The sequence below is a fragment of the Micropterus salmoides genome, unplaced genomic scaffold (genome assembly GCF_014851395.1).
Source record: "Micropterus salmoides isolate LMB-PRFRI ecotype aquatic unplaced genomic scaffold, ASM1485139v1 Ms_hic_scaffold_14, whole genome shotgun sequence".
NCBI lineage: Eukaryota > Metazoa > Chordata > Actinopteri > Centrarchiformes > Centrarchidae > Micropterus > Micropterus salmoides.
In genome coordinates, this window is record NW_024040485.1 from 21512562 (window position 1) to 21528506 (window position 15945).

Here is a 15945-nt window from a genome sequence, read left to right on the forward strand (position 1 = left end):
CCACAGACTGTGCTATAAGTTTCTTCAAAGAAGCGTCGCTGCCATATACCTAATATGGGATCTAAGCATTCTCAGATAGACTCAATACTCGATGTGAACTGGCTGAGAGCAGTCCCGTTTGGTTCAGTGAGGCCCACATTGGAAATGCAACCGTAGGTTTAGGCTGCAGCCAGATTAAGAAGAGAGAGAATAGGGGTTTTCTTCTCTCTAAGAAGATTACCCGGGGAGGGGTGAGATGGCAGTCAGAGTGTTTAAGAAAAAAAGGACAAGAAGAAAATGGAAGATGAAGTGGAACTAAAGGAGGGTGGCCCAGGATATATAGTTTAGTCACCTGTTGTCTGCCTCTTGATATCAATCATTTCTGTGTTTTTCTATCTCTATAACATATATCTTTAGTATCTCTCTTGTCCTATTAATTATTAAACATGTTAAGATAAGTGTTTTAAATGTTTCAGATTTAACAAAGAAAGTGTTGCCATGTGATTTCTCCGTCAGTCATCCTCTTATGAGTTGTGTTTTTTGAGCATTATGTGTTTTCAAGCAAGTTAGCAAGCATACTCCTTGCATGTGTATGTGCAGCTGTGAGCCTGATGGTACTTGTGCACCCCTCTCCCTTAAGTTCCCGCTGGTGGTTTCCAGGAGGGCTTTGATGTGTATCTGGGCAATGCACTATTAGAGGGATTTCCCTGGGCCTGACAGCTCAGAGAATATGCAGCGAAATGGCAATGCCAGTGGGCTAAAAGAATGCTGGAAACAGGATTAGGATCATATTCTGGCAGACCCTGTCACCTCCTCAATGGGCTGAGGTTTCTAACGCTGGCACTTTTCATTCTCGCCATGGTTAAAACCTTTAAGAGAACCATGAAGACGGGGGGAGGGAAAAAGGACTGATTGAATGGTACACTGATTTTTGTGTGGGGGGGCTTGCTCCGGGGGTGTCAGAGAGAGAGCAAACCAATGGATCTGTGTGGATCGACACAAACCTTTCTTGATTCAAAATATGTCAAGCTTTACAATGGAAAAAAATGCATACTGTTATAACACACTGTTTTTGAGTAGTTCAGATGACTAAAATCGTAAACTGTCTGACCTGCGATTTACAGTATTGGGTTCATATATATCATATCAGTTGTCAGCCGATTTAGTTATTTCAGCCCTCCCATACACACACAAACCCACCCACACAAATACACACATGTCATCACTTGCTTAAAGGAAAGTAGATGGAGATACGTGTGTGCCTATAAATAAGTGGTTATGGTGGTGAATATATAGCCCTGAGTGTTAGAGATGGAAGCACCTGATCCAGCATCGAGGGTTCAACACACCCTTGACTCTGCAGCAGTACAATCTAGGGGTGTGTGTGTGTGTGTGTGTGTGTGTGTGTGTGTGTGTGTGTGTGTGTGTGTGTGTGTGTGTGTGTGTGGGCGGGGGGTGTTAAGAAAAGAGAGAACATTTGGAACAAGAGTATTTTGTTGGGAGCCCCATGGGAGGAAATCCTGCTGTGTACCTGGACAGATTCTTACCCTGGATAACAAGGACATTCACTTGTGCTGCATATCCACATCCCAATCTTATCAGCCACACAATCAGGATGCCCTTGGTCGAGGATGCACACACATGTGCGTGGTGTAATAAAACACAACAAAGGTTAGGGTGAGGTGTTACACCCACATTAACGCTGCTAATCTGGTGAGATCATTATCCTCCTCTAGCCGATTTTTGGAAAGTGGTCATTCATAACGGTTGGAGAAACAGCCCAGCGCAGCAGCCAAGGTGCATTTGTTATTTACACACACTGAGGGGAAAATATATGTTAAAGGTCAATTCAATTAACAGCAGAGCAATGTCACGCAGCCTGGGCGATGCATTTAGAGTACATGTAAAGTTTACTGTGGGAAGAGCAAGGGCACATTTTGGAGGAGGTGACAGAGATGCCCAATTGGCCCGTGTGTGTGTGTTTGTGTGTGTGTGTGTAGGGACAGGGTTGGGTGGGGGTCTCTGCGTTTTGACAAACCATGCTGTTAAAGATATAATAGCAGCATAATCACCGCCCCGGGCCGTCATTCTTCAGGATAATGGCCTGCTTATTCATTGGGGATGGCTTATGTCTGCGTGCGGCTTTTTTTTATCTTTCAGATTGCGTTGTTCATTTTCTGTCTCCTTTGCTTCTTTACTTTGTCTCCATGCAAATTCTCATACATTTTATTTGTTTTGTTTTTTTATTGTTCTTTTAAAAGTGACCATTGTGTTTCTTTTTCCACTCACTATCACCTCTTCTCCTATACTGATGTACTTATAAATAACCTTAAATATATTCATAAATTAGAAAATATATTTATATCTTTAGGGTGATTATAAGTTATTATATTTAGTATTACAACTTGCATTATATTTCACTTGTTTTTACTCATACTTTACATTTTCCAAAGTAGAAATGTAACACAATGTAGTTTCTTCAGTTTTTTTGTGCACTTGATCAATAGATATTAAAGTTTGCTTACTCACTGAAGGGCAGATTAACATCATTCAAACATAAGATCTTAAAGCTGTTGTATTTCTAAATTCATGCAGATCAATGACTAATAGGAATAACTATAGGACACCACCCATTTAAAGGTAAGGCTATTACCACCCTGCATACTGTGTAAATATTCAGCACAGATGGAAAAGTCTTCGTTGTAAATGTCTCCAGGCAATGTTTTTATTTGCGATCATTTTACAACAACACTAATTCAAGTCTACATTTTTAAGGAGGAGTAAAGAAAACAACACTGCTGATGGTCCACTCTCTCCTCCGCAATCATAAATCTATCTACCACTGGACCAAGTAGTTTGACAGAGACAGTCGGGGGGTGGGGCAGCATTAGAAGAATAGCAACGACAGAACTAAAATAGAGTCAAGACAGCAGTACACAGAGGACGGGTCAATTATTCACTGAAATCTTTTCACTTTCTTTGACAGACGCTTTCAGTTTTCCAGCAATCCAAATTTGCAAAATTGCTTCTTCCTTGCCAGTTCGAGAGAAGAAAGTGAACACATTTATGAATTCAACCCAGGACCGTCACACAGAAAACCAGGAGAGGAGGGGTAGACAGGGCTGCCGTTGAGCTCAGCAAATACAATCTTACAATCTGACAGCTAAAGGAATTTTATCTGAGACAAAGTCCATTATCAGTTATACAACATAATAGGCGCTTTACAATTACCCTACCAGTAAACATTAATAGATTTTTTGTATTTTACATACTAAAATAATGTGCTTTTTTTTTTTCATATGAAGACATTATCTTCCAGAACACATTAACAGAAAAACATCAGACTCGTGTGATTCTCCTCATCAAGTGCTAACAGTCAGTCTGACTTTCAGTGAAAAGCTGCATGTTTCCTCAAGAGAATATAAAGGAGAGAATATGGTTCCAGATTTGTTTACAATAACCATACATACCATACATTAACCAAAGGAAATTGATCAACTCATGGTAAAGTGATGTCAATCCTGTTGCTACCTTAATTGACCGTTTTAGTGCACAGACCTTTTGAATTTATAAAGGCGGTCTTAAATGGTATGTATGTTCATAATTGCATTTGCCCCAGCTCCCTCAGCCCAGGGCAAAATGTAATTAAAAGCTTTGAGAATTTAGTCACTGAAATAATTTTCTCATTATCAAGCCAGCCTCTGTGCAGTGGCATATTACTGGCCATTAAACTGGTAAATTAGTCACTTTTAATTATGCTGTTGAGGACAACATGGCTTGAAGTTTAGTTTTATTTATGTGCTGTTATGTAGTACATGCTATGTACATAACCGCTGTGCTTAACTGAAATGTCAATGGTCCTGTGACAGGAATGGTCTCTTTTCTGCATGAGCGATAACTTTTTTTATCCCGACCAACAAGCTTAATTCCTTCAAAAGTGCCTCATTTATTCACATTATCCTTGTAAACATTATTTGCATTGTCTTTTAAATTGAGTGCATCCATCATACATCATTTTTCTTTTTTATTATTATTTCAGATGTTAAAAAGGTCCAGCATTACATGTCTGTTGGAAACTTCATCAGATGAGTCAGGAACATGTTCACTACCCTCTTGTTAGGACATTCACTTGATCCATTGCATTATTTGAGCAAGATAAAATATCTTATGGGTTTTCTTATCCCGAGGTTCTACTTTTGTATCTTGAGCTGCAACGGAAGCTTAGAGGAGCCAAACATATTGGGGAAGTGTGGTCTGTCCTAAAAAGCTGTTAAATGGATCTCTGTAGGTCCAGTGCATGTTGGCATGTTTTATTTTTGGACATCTCTGCATGTCCTGTGCCCATCTAGCCGAGATGGGGTCAGTATACGGTTCCTAAAGAACTATCACAGTCACACAGACACACAGTAGGATGGGGTGATGTGTAGGCCGAGGCCCTGGCCTAGTTCACACTGTCCGCCATACAATCTGATTCTCAGTTAGACATTGTGTCCAGTCCCAGCGAAGCAGCGTGCTGCTTGGCCCTCAGACGCAGGTTCTCAATGCTGGTGGTCTTGTTGTTGTGGCTGGTGAGGCCACCTGCAGCCGACGCTTGCAGCAGTGGGCTGTTCCACACCTGCTGGGCGTGATGGGACAGGGACTGGTAGTAAGACTGGCAGGGCAGAGAGCCCAGCGGCGCGGGGGGAATGTTAACATTCATTCCCAGGTAGGGGAGTGATGATGGGGCAGCGAGGTCAAAAGCAGGGTAGTGCACCAGATTGTTGGTGGCAGCCATGTGCTGGCGGAATTGCTCCTGCAGACGAAACAGGCTGAGAGGGGAGGAAGAGTAAGAGTGGCTCTGAGAGAGAGGACCGCTGCTGGCCAGGCCACTGCTGGAGGAGGAGGGGGTCACTGACGGAGAGACCAGGGGAGAGTCTGGACAGAGAGAAGAGGTAAGAGGTTGTTAAAGTCAGCTGATGAGTACAGTATTGCAGATGAGGGATTAAACAAGTTTGTAAAGGATCAAGAAAGGAATCAAGCTCCTTGTCAGAGTAATGATCAAGTATCTTGTTCTTACCTGGTTTAGGGCTGAGTCTTTTGCAAACTGGAGAGACGTCCCCAGGTGTCACTGCTCTCTCACACTTCATCTCCTCTCTCTGAGATTTACTCTCGTCCTCTTTATCTGTGGCATTATCCTCCGTCGCAGACTCGCTGCCAGAGTGTTCTGCTGACGTGACGTTCAGTTCCATGTCCAACGGTACAGGACGGACTACAGGACCCTCTGTCTCCAGAGAAGAGGAGGAGGAGGAGGACGAAGGAGGGAGCTGGGTGTCAGTAAGGATAGTTGTGGAGGGAGGCGCATCCTCCTTCTCGCTTCCTCCTTCCCCTGAAGCCTCCTTCTGCTTCTGAAGCTGCTCTTTCTGGAGGCTGCGCTGCTTCTTACGGAACTTGGCTCTGCGGTTTTTGAACCAAACCTGATGGAAGAGAGGATAACAGGGCGAGTTAGAGGGAGAGCAGGCAGAAAAAAGCAGTGGATAAGTACTGTACACTCTCTAAAAGATTGATTTCATTGAGCATCATATGATTGAGGGGCCTGAAAAACCCCCAAATCAATAGTCTGTAAGCAAATTATCAAAAACTTAAATCAGTTTTAACAATATTAGTTGTATTTTAGCATTCATTGTATATGGATAACCTAATTTTTATTTTGTGTTGAAAGAAGTGAAAAGCTTAAACCTGCATAACAAGTTAATAATTTAAAAATAACTTTTTTAATTTCTATATATGTGTATTGATACTTCATGCACAGTCACAGTTTTCAACTGTGGGGTTTTATTAATGCAGCAGATAATTGAAGTAGCCCTTTCGTTTTTGTTTTGTTTTCCTAGGCTATTATTTTGAATCAACAACGATTGTCACAGATTTAAGTTGATACTAAATACTACATAAAATTTTCGAAGTCCCCATAAGATAGAAAATCTGCATTAAAATGACAGAAATAATACAAATAAACAAAATGATACACATATCCTTAAAAGCCCCTCCAAACTCATTATTGGCTGCTACAGACACATATACATCCATCCATCGTCAACCGCTTATCCTGCATACAGGGTCGCGGGAGACATACATCCATGTCAGTGTATTTTTGTCTACAGTGGTTTTCCCTTAGGTAGGGCCTACCTGCACACGAGCCTCGGGCAGGTTGGTGCACATGGCCAGCCGCTCCCTCATCACCACATCCGGATAGTGTGTCTTCTGGAAAGTCTTCTCCAGCGCTTCCAGTTGCTGTGCGGTGAAGGCCGTGCGGCTCCGACGCTGTTTGCGGTGCTGAGAGCCGTAGCGAGCCTCCAGGATGATGTCTTGAAATGCGCAGCCGTTGGAAGGGAAAAACACATGGCAAGTTTATTTTACTAGGCATAGGAATTATGACATCTTGCTTTATTTGCATTTGCGCATTTTTTTCAGGTGCATAGTGTTTCCAAATTGGTACCTGAGTGAAAACCCATTGATGATAGGCTACACCTGTTTTGTAATAACTTCCGTTCAAGTTCATGCAGCTTTCATCATAACTGAACTGCATACAAAACATGCCATGAAATACAAAGTGATGGGTTCTGTTTTCAATAACAGTTTGCAGCTAATTTGTTTGGAGGCAGGGCAACAGCCTGCGCGCTGCTGTCTGTGTGTTAGTGTGCACTCAATTACCAGCTAGTCTCTCGGCCAGTGTGAGCGCGTGCACGGACGGACGGTAGTCGGGCGCGTGCTGCGCCTGTTGCGCGGCCTGCTGGTGCAGGTTGTACATGGCGCTGAGGGAGTTCATGGCGTGCAGAGAGTAGCCGTTCACCCCGTAGTGCTGCATGGTGAGAGGTTGCTTCCTGCGGAAAGGAAGAGAGGAGGGTTGAGGTTTTCAAAGAGAAAGGAAGGGGAGTTCACTCAAGGACATTTTGACATTTTGGGCGCGTGGCTGCTGATGGACACGCTGCGCCCATGGAACGTGTGATCTCAAACCAACCCCCTCGTTTTGATGAGAACAAAATCATCTATCAGATCCACTGGATATAGCCTAACACACACGAGCTTTTTATTAGTAAATGTCAGCAGGTCCTCGTGCTCAAGGGCCAATGGATTTTAATGTGCGCACTCAGACAAAAGTGTTATCCATTAACATCCAATTATCGCTCTGTTCAATCCATTAATTATACAAAAGACTTTTAATTGGGGTAATTATCACTCGTTCTCATAATGAACCGTGACGGATGCCTTATTCATGAATGTATTCACGTCTTTTCTGTGATCCCGGAGAAGCCAAATCCCCTTTAAAAACGTTGCTTTGACAGATCAAGGCGTAGATGAAATGTGTTGGAAAATGAAATAAGGAGATTTGTTCCGGGTCTCGGTGTCAAAACCTGCAATCGGATAGCAGGATTATTTTTTAATAGGCTATGATTACGGAAATGCCATTCTCAGTATGTGCTGTTTAATTTTAGTGACTGACTTTAATTAACAGCAAAGTTTGAAATGTAGCCGGGTAATTTTATGTTAATTTACATAAAGGCTTAGATGCTTTTAATGACAGGAACTGATTAATTTCTTGAAGTAAAACATCGATGTTGGAGTCTTTCACATGGCAGCAATTTCCCAAAGTCCTTTTTTGTAGTTCTCCTTCACGACCGAGATTTTCATAGATGAAACGCTGGAGGACACGATTAGATATGTATTAGTACGGAAGAGGCTAACAGGAGGGAATATCTCGGAGGCCCAAACGGTTATTATAACTATTACAGAGAGACCACGGGGAAAAGATATAAATCTTTCTGCTGTGTGACAGGTACCGTATCCAGGGAACTGGCTAAGTTATTCGACTTATGTACAGATAGGAACTTCTACATATTTTTGACAAAACTTTCAGGTTATTTTGGTATTAATTTCGTCATTGTTTTATTAGGCCTATTTGACCATGTACAGCGATTTTCTCTGTTTTCTAAATGTCAACACATTAATAACAAATCAGTATGTCTTAAGTTTTTTGGTAAGTAATTTGAGTAAGCCTATAGGCTACGTAAATTGCTCCATGCTCTGAAATTAAGTAGAATATTAGTTTAAATTAATTTGACCAAGGTCAAATCACACAACAAAATCTTACAAAACCTTATTGCTGGTTGACATCTTTTGATTTTGAATTGATTATTCTTGTAACAATCAAATGTTAATTTAAAGCATTGGCTTTTCATAGGATAATTGTTTAATAAATTACTCTGCAATAATATAGGCTAATAATGATATTTATAATAATTAGACGGTTATAAACCTATCTTATAAAGGAGAAAAGACTGGGTGGTCGTTCTTGTAAAAGGCAGTTTTTTCCAGTGTGTGCGTGCGCGTGTGCGTGCACGTGTGCGCGTGATGCCCGCAGTGCCCATTCCCAGCCTATTAAGTGGCTGCGGCGGCTGATGAATGTGATCAGAGGGCAGTGGGGAATAGTTTAATTCGCCGGGACAGAAGGTGCTTCGCTAAACATTTACTTTACTCCCCCAAGTATTTGAGTTGAATGGGCCCCCCCTCCCCGTCTCCCCCTCGCCTCTCTGGCGGCCTCTTATCCCATCGCCCCGGGGCAACGTTTTGGCTGAGATGTATGGCTTCTCCGCGGGTAAAAATATGCATGTTGATCCCCATTTGGCTCCCCGTCTAATGGAAGTGCAAATAGGTTTCGACTGCGAGGCCCTCCATTTATCATCAACGTTGACACGGACGGACGTACAGTGGGACTGGGTGGTTAGCTCTGGGATGGCGTTTCCGCGTGCGCACGTGGACAAGTGCGCGTGTACGTGAGTTCCAGTAAAAGGCCAACGATTTTTCTCAAACGCGTTTTTTTCCTTTTCTACATATTTTCTCTGAAAATAAAGGTGTGCCATACATTTTAATCATACATAAGCCTTAAATTACACAACGTGTATAAGGGAAAGAAATGCATCATGTAGCCTATTTATTTGTTTATACTTGCCTTCCTGCACACTGACAAAACGTCAGCCATTAATTCTTAATCTCACTTTTTACACCATGCACTAAAACTGCAAATAAAATATCTTGATCTTAGCTACGTGTTTTTAGACTGACTGTCCCCTCTATTTTGTGCGCAGATAAACTTTAAGTCTTTAAGTTTGATTATCAGTATCACCCACCTTTTATATTTAGCACTACATCTCTGGTTGTAGCCTGTATCCTCCTGCCCATATCAAATTCAACACAATAGCTCATCACTGTGAGCCTGTCAGTGCTGTTATTGTCATTCATAAGCCTCTCTCTGCTCCAGGCACTGGGCCCTCCTGGCAGCCCTGCTCAATGCTTCGTTTATTAAACCGTCATTATGTAAATTGGCATGTACAGTGCAACTCTTTGATCCGACTAAATTAGGAAAAATGTTATTTGCTAACAGCCCCAAGGGGCATGAGTCGACCTGACAATCTGCTCTTTGCTGTGTCACAGTGTAAACTGTCAAAGGGCGAGGGACACGTCTTTGATGTTTCTCTGAGCAGTTATTATGAAGGATATTTGTTATGCTGAAGCCAGTCTGATATTTTATTATAGTATGTTAAAGCATTTTAAGATGCCAATATAATTATTATCTTTATTTTGTAACAAGAATGGATGGGTTACTGTGCAAGACATATCTGCAAGCCTAACATTTAGGAGAAAAAAGGATAAATACCTTACATCAACCTCTGTAAATGTGTATCACTTCAGAATAATTGACATTATTTTAATTGAAAAAGAGTTCCTTTCTAAAGAGACCAGGTCGTGTAACCAAAAGAAGTGAAGAACGGTAGTGCCTTTTTATTTTGAGTGTGTAAGTTTTGGTGTTTGTTAAGGGTTATCCTAAGCTTTTTGTTTTTGATTAATCATAATTTGTAGAGTGAAAGTTATGAATTTTAGTTCTCATGTCAGATTACATTTTGGGTTGCACACTGAAACTTTAAAATACCAGACAACAACCAAGAGACTTCTTTAATCTCCGCTAAATTGCTAAACACTTACAGGCTATCATAACATGTAGGCTATTTTGTTCACAAACACAATAAACTTTATTCTGAATTCTGAATTAGAAGCAATTTAACTTGAATTACTTTAGAGACTGGCTGATAAAATGCGATAGATGTTAATGAAAATGAGAGCATTTGCAAGCTCTTTTAATCTTTTTTTTTAACACAACATATGAGAAATGCCTTTAACTGAATAGAGATGCTAAAATGTTTTTACCTCTGGTGGAGACAGTTGTCTTTCTGGTTGATACAGACAATCCGAGCTCCTCAACTTCTTCAGGTTTCTCTTCTCCTCAGCCGAGTGTTGGGTTTTTAATGCACTTCTTTTTTCGTCCTTTTGTCCGACAGTGAAATAACAAGTAAATATAATAGGCAAATATAAAGTCATCCAGTCTGTTGCTTCACTTCAAGTCTGTCCGCTCGCGCTCCGCCTGCTCCTCTCGAGGTGAATTCGCCGCGTCTCACGCAGGAGTGGGAAGCCGCCATCTGCTGGTGCGCGAGAGCCCGGTGGAGGGATTTTAAGTAGAGCTTCGTGGGGGTCAAGGTGGCTTTCTATTGGCTCTCTGTGCTGTCAGTCAAGTGAGTAGGATCACTGATCCAGTGGCAGACTGGTGCACTGACTTCTGGAGATCTTTTCAAATATGATCGATTTACTCACATTATGTCAGCAAAATCCCTCCGTGTCTGTTTTGTTTATTCATTTTTTGAATTTGATAACATTCCCGAAATGTGAAGATTGAAGCTTTTAAGGCTTAATTTGGTCAAATGTGTAGACAGTGATTTATGGGCGACTGTAATTTAGTAAATGCTTGTAAGTAGGCCTAGCTGTTTTTATCAAGGCTTTCGTTAACAGGCAATAAATTGGGCCTATGTCTACATTAAAATGAAGAAAAAAACATATCGAAGACACTTTGTCAGCGCATTTTAAACCTTCACAACTATGAAATGATTTTATTTGTTTTTGTTTTTTTTTAAATTTACTATCCTCAATCTGCTTGTATGCACTTCGAGCAGGAATCATTTGCATTTGCTTATATTTTGTGAGGGAAAGCAACCAACCTTTAGTTTGTTTGCCTTTCGGCTTTTTCTCCATGCCACTGGAGGAGAGAGACTTTAGAGAGATGGCTAATAGATGCCAGGGTGCTGCCTTTAGACTCTCTACCGGCCTGGAAGGATTTGGGATGGGATAGGGAAGACAAGACGCCATCTCAGCCTCCAGAAACCCCTGTCTTAAAATGACTGCGGGTAAGAGGATTAGGGCAATAATGCCCTTCTCTTCTTGAAGGGTTTTTAGAAAAGATTTCTTCTCCCGGAGCAAAACCGTTTAGGTAGGGAATTAAGGGCAGCGCAAAGTAGCCTTTTAATGTAAAGCTTGCATATTTTGTTGGGAGATTCTTTGGAAAAGTGCTTGGCCTATAACGCAGTTTTATCTCTGACCATGTTTCTCACTCTGAACAAATCTGAACAGTAGACAAAAGATTTCATGCAGTAGAGAATATTTATGTTCATGCGCTGTGACTCACTTTAAAACACAACTGCAAAAGCACTGTTTACAGACAATCAGCGCGTTTGTGTGTGAGATAGAGAAAGAGAGTGAAGGTGAAAGGTTTTTTTAAATAAAAAAGCATGCAACAAAAAGTCTTGTGTTTTAAATGGTAGGTAAGCACCATTCTTCCATATTAGCCTATAGTATTAACTTGGTTTTGAGTGTTGAAATGCAAAACTATCAAATTAAATGAAGAGAAAGAAATGCAAACGGTAGGACTTGCGCTAGACTCTTTCTAAATTGTAACTACCAGCTACAACCAATAACGTGACTCATTCGCTGTTATAGGCTATAATAGAGCCTTCTGGTAACGTGAGATGGAATAAATAGGCTATTCAATGTGTTTTCTTAAACGTACAAATGGATGTGGTACATCAGTATTTTGCGGGTATTGGTAGGCCTATATTTAACAGGACAAAGGTTTTTATTTTAATTGGCATTAAAGTAAGACTAAGTTTATTATTATTATTATTATTAATTTTATCATTATTATTATTATTATTATTATTAACTGGTGTAATTAATGTAGTCTAAGTTTCATTTACCTGGTGCGTCTTTCGTTATAAATCTGTTTCTTTTCAACCCCCTAAAACTTTTTCCATGCGTGCTTCAAAGTCTTTCCCCTCGTCTGGAAAAACTCGTGTGCCTCTCTGGTTCTGTCGCCTTGGTAGGCTCCTATCACTCGGTTTTTCTCCGAGGTCTGAGAAAGAAAGAGGATTAACTTGTGAACCAATGGAAATAAGAACTTAAACGGGAGGTAAATCTGGCCACTGTCTCTTTGTGAGGACCGTCTCTAAAGCAATTAAAGCGAGAAAGAGTTTCTTCTCAGCGCCTCTCCACCGAAAGCTCCTTAGAGCGACTAGCTGTCCAGCGCATCTGAAGGGCTTAAACGCCAAAAAACAACTCCCCTTACTCCTGTACTCAGCCATGCACTGCTGAATACAAGGTGTGGAAACAATGACCTCCAGTTCAGCAGCAGCCCATCATTTTTATAATGTCCATTTGGCAACAGTCCCACAACCACATGTAAATTTTAACACCCCAAAAGTATTAATTTTTGAAAAAAGTCTGTTGTGTCTTTATTGATTTCTTGTCAGGTTTAGCCCCTTTGGTCTCCTCTTTTAGCAGAAAACCTTTTTTTTCCTATTGTGAACTTGCTCCTCTTGTCTCAGCCTGCATTTGACAGAGGTATGAAGAACAAAATGATCTTTAATGCTGGTGAATTCTGCTCTCTAATAGCTAATTAATACTCCTAATGATGTTTCTGCAACTTCATGAATACATTAGGTCTGCAATCCAGCAAACCTCAGCCTACCCGGCACCATTCAAGGGTATTTCAGCATCTGTTCATCCCACAGCAATTAATCATTTTGATGTGTAGTTTAAAATCGACTTCTTGCAGAAGACCTTTTTGACAAGAATAACAAAGCAATTTTCCAGGAGCTACCTTTTAGACACATTATTAGCAGCACTTCCACAGTAAGACCTGCTTTTCTGTTTATTCTTCTTTCTTTTTTAAGAGTAAGATAAATGAATTGAAAAAGACAGCGATAATTTTGCGTTTATTGTCAGCACCACGCCTCTGAATCCTCCTGAAATCCCTTTTATTGGTGACAAGATCTCAGGATCTCCTTTGCAAATCCCTCCTCTAAAAGTTTTCAACCTGTCAGTTTCCTCTAAAAGCTGTATAATTCCCCCTCTTTTCCTCTCCATCCATCCCCTTCTCTCTTTCTTCTTGCCCTCTTTTTCTCCCTTGTCTCAGTCCTTCGGTCTCATTTCTTTTACCTCTCTCTCTCTCTCTCTCTCTCTCTCTCTCTCTCTCTCTCTCTCTCTCCCTCTCTCCCTTTGGCCCGGATCCCTCTGCACAAGGGGCCCCATTGTATAGTCCTAATCCAGAGGCAACACAGCTTTAGGGACATGCAGGGATAAAAGGCCCATTAAGCCCACAACTTTATGGGGGCAAATCTCTCTCTAATCCTTCGCTTTATCTAAACAAAAGCCCCTCTGCCTTAATCCACCTATGTGTTGAAAAAAAGAGAGGAAAAACTGGAGAGAGTAACAGAGAAGGCGAGAGACTGAGAAAGAAAAGGAGAGAGAGAACAAGAGGTTGTTGGAGGAAAAAAATCTCACACTGTAGGATTGCACTAGAGATCATACAGGGAGGTTCTAAGTTTCCTGGAAGAGCTAAGTAATACTGACAGGCTTTCACCTGCATGGAGGAACGTTCACGTGAGTTAACTATAACTGCTGCAGAAGTAGAATGAACCATGATCCTCTCTCAATTAAAAACAATTCATATTTTCACCACCTGCTTACACACACAAATGCATATTATTGAAGAAATTATAAATAGTGTGATATTAAAGTGGAAAGATGGAGTTCTGTTTTTTTCTTCATTTGGAGTATGAGGTTTATTAAGCACTTTAAAGAATTTTTGAGCAGCCTCTACTGAGTGCAAGCTCAGAGAAGTAGATGAAGAGAGCATATTCACATTTACAAATATATGCACATATATATAATTTAATGGACATATAGGTGAAAAACTGGCAAACAAAATGCTACGTTTCCAATCCGATCATAATTGAAAATATAAGTTTGTTACTGCTTAAAAACATGAATGATCATATTTTATTTATTTTATGAGAAATAACTGGAACTGTTAAGAACCAGAGTTTAACTGTCAAACAATTGGAGAGTGATAGCAGTTTCCAATTTTGGGATTTTATTTTTGGTGGTGGGGTTGACCTTTATGTTTTGTCACTACATACATGTTAAAGATAAAAATGCCCATATCTATCTGATCCCAGAAAACTTTCATGTATTTACAGGTGTGCAGAAACACCTGACTTACCTCTGCTCTGCCAGCCTCAGTAGCATTTTAGTTTATTATTATTAATAGCTGAATGCCATTTGGACTACTCTTTCTTTACATCTCAGCCTCTAAAGCTCCCGAGAGGTTTTTTACAGTGAATCCTGGGACTGATGGGATATGCTGTTTTTAAATGCAAATAAAAAATGTTTGAATTTTGTTTTATAATTATTTAGTGTTAAATTTTTGCTCACCAGGAACAGTAGATACACATTTTTAAGATTTATTGGACAGAAACGTCCAGTTCCATGTTGCAACTTTTAGACAGAACCCCTCAATAAGTAAATTGTCTGACACATGCACAGGGCATTTTTACAACTCATTGAACATTTACTTCCATGTCTACAGTTTGATACATTTTTATGTCAGTAGTTGAATTCTGTCCTTTTAGTCCTTCTAAAGTGCTTAGAAATGTGTCCTAATTGGATTCCTGCATAACCAGTAAGTGTCACAGTCAAAACCTGCCCTTACTATCCACCTGTGATACTCCCCACAGATTCAAGACAGTCTCAAAGTTGTATATAGGTAATATTGACACAGGGTGCGGCCGCCTTTACCCAGATTCCAATTAAAGAAATTGGCTCATAGGACCAAATCTTAACAGCGATGACAAAGCTAAAGCTCCTCTGTGAAGCCAGAATCCCTTCACTTCCTCTAAAACATCTGTCTTTACTACAGAAAATCCCCCTGTATCTGCTCCACTGCGGACAATCAGACCCTAATCTGAAGCTGGGTTTAGCAGGCCGAGAGCTCAAGTCTGATGGTTTTAGTCAGAGCTCTGAGAGATAGGTGGGGAGACCACAGCTGATACCTGCTGCATTAGGGGTAAATATTGAAGCAAAATTTCAAACTGACTGTTCATGTGTTCATTGTGGCATTATCCTATGAGATTGATCCTGCTATGCTTTTGCTTCTGGAAAACCCATATAATTTTCTTAAATGTAATCTATCTGAGGTCCTTTCAGAATAAAATGCATCACCAATTCGTCAAACATGTCAAAAACAAAATCATCACACTCCTTTTACTTTTACTTTCAGCCACATTCAGCATGGCACTAATTATGTTGCCTTCATTAACACTCTCAATTACCGTCTCCTCCTCGGCTCTGCTCTTTCCTAATAGAGCTAGCACAGAGTTAATGAAGCAAATAGTTGGGACAATTTAGTCATTAGAGACAATTAAGACAATCCAATGCAATCCAACTCAGACCAGCAGACAAGCAGAGTAGTCGGGGAGAGATCTAACAACCAGCCACCCAAACCAAGCACAGTCAGCCAGTGTGGAGAAAGCTTTAGGGTGGATTGAAGGAATTTTCCCTCTGGTGGTATCACTCATAATACTTGAACCATTATAAGGCTGATCAGCGGTTGGCTGAAGGCATCTCTGTTTCCTCTGTGCAGGGATTACACCTGGCCTCGGGAGGAGGAAAATGTTTCTCAAAGAGGCAAGCAGACGGAGAGGCAGACACAAGGCAGCCTGGATGCATTCCACCACAATAAAGTATAAATCCTCCTCTTCACAGCGTATTACA

General features: G+C 40.8%; 1 protein-coding gene across 2 annotated transcripts; it reads right to left on the reverse strand.

The window, feature by feature from the left end:
- Window positions 1–2693: 2693 nt before the first annotated feature.
- Window positions 2694–10495, reverse strand: dmbx1a (diencephalon/mesencephalon homeobox 1a). Of its 2 annotated transcripts, XM_038718344.1 has the most exons (5): window positions 10216–10495; window positions 6667–6836; window positions 6142–6320; window positions 5036–5432; window positions 2694–4893 (listed from the first exon to the last, which is right to left on the reverse strand). In XM_038718344.1, exons 2-5 carry the CDS (start codon window positions 6818–6820, stop codon window positions 4454–4456), a joined length of 1170 nt encoding a protein of 389 aa, XP_038574272.1. In that variant the 5' UTR covers window positions 6821–6836; window positions 10216–10495; the 3' UTR covers window positions 2694–4453. The 2 variants fall into 2 exon arrangements, with proteins under 2 accessions (XP_038574272.1, XP_038574273.1); XM_038718345.1 differs by lacking the exons at window positions 6667–6836; window positions 10216–10495 and adding an exon at window positions 6452–6569.
- Between the last annotated feature and the right edge of the window lie 5450 nt (window positions 10496–15945).

Coding starts and splice junctions, on each gene's coding strand:
- dmbx1a (XM_038718344.1), bottom strand. CDS start 6,820: ATGCAGCACTACGGGGTGAACGGCTACTCTCTGCACGCCATGAACTCC. Junction 6,321..6,666: donor ACTGGCCGAGAGACTAGCTG/GTAATTGAGTGC, acceptor GCGCATTTCAAG/ACATCATCCTGGAGGCTCGC. Junction 5,433..6,141: donor TGCCCGAGGCTCGTGTGCAG/GTAGGCCCTACC, acceptor CTCTTCCATCAG/GTTTGGTTCAAAAACCGCAG.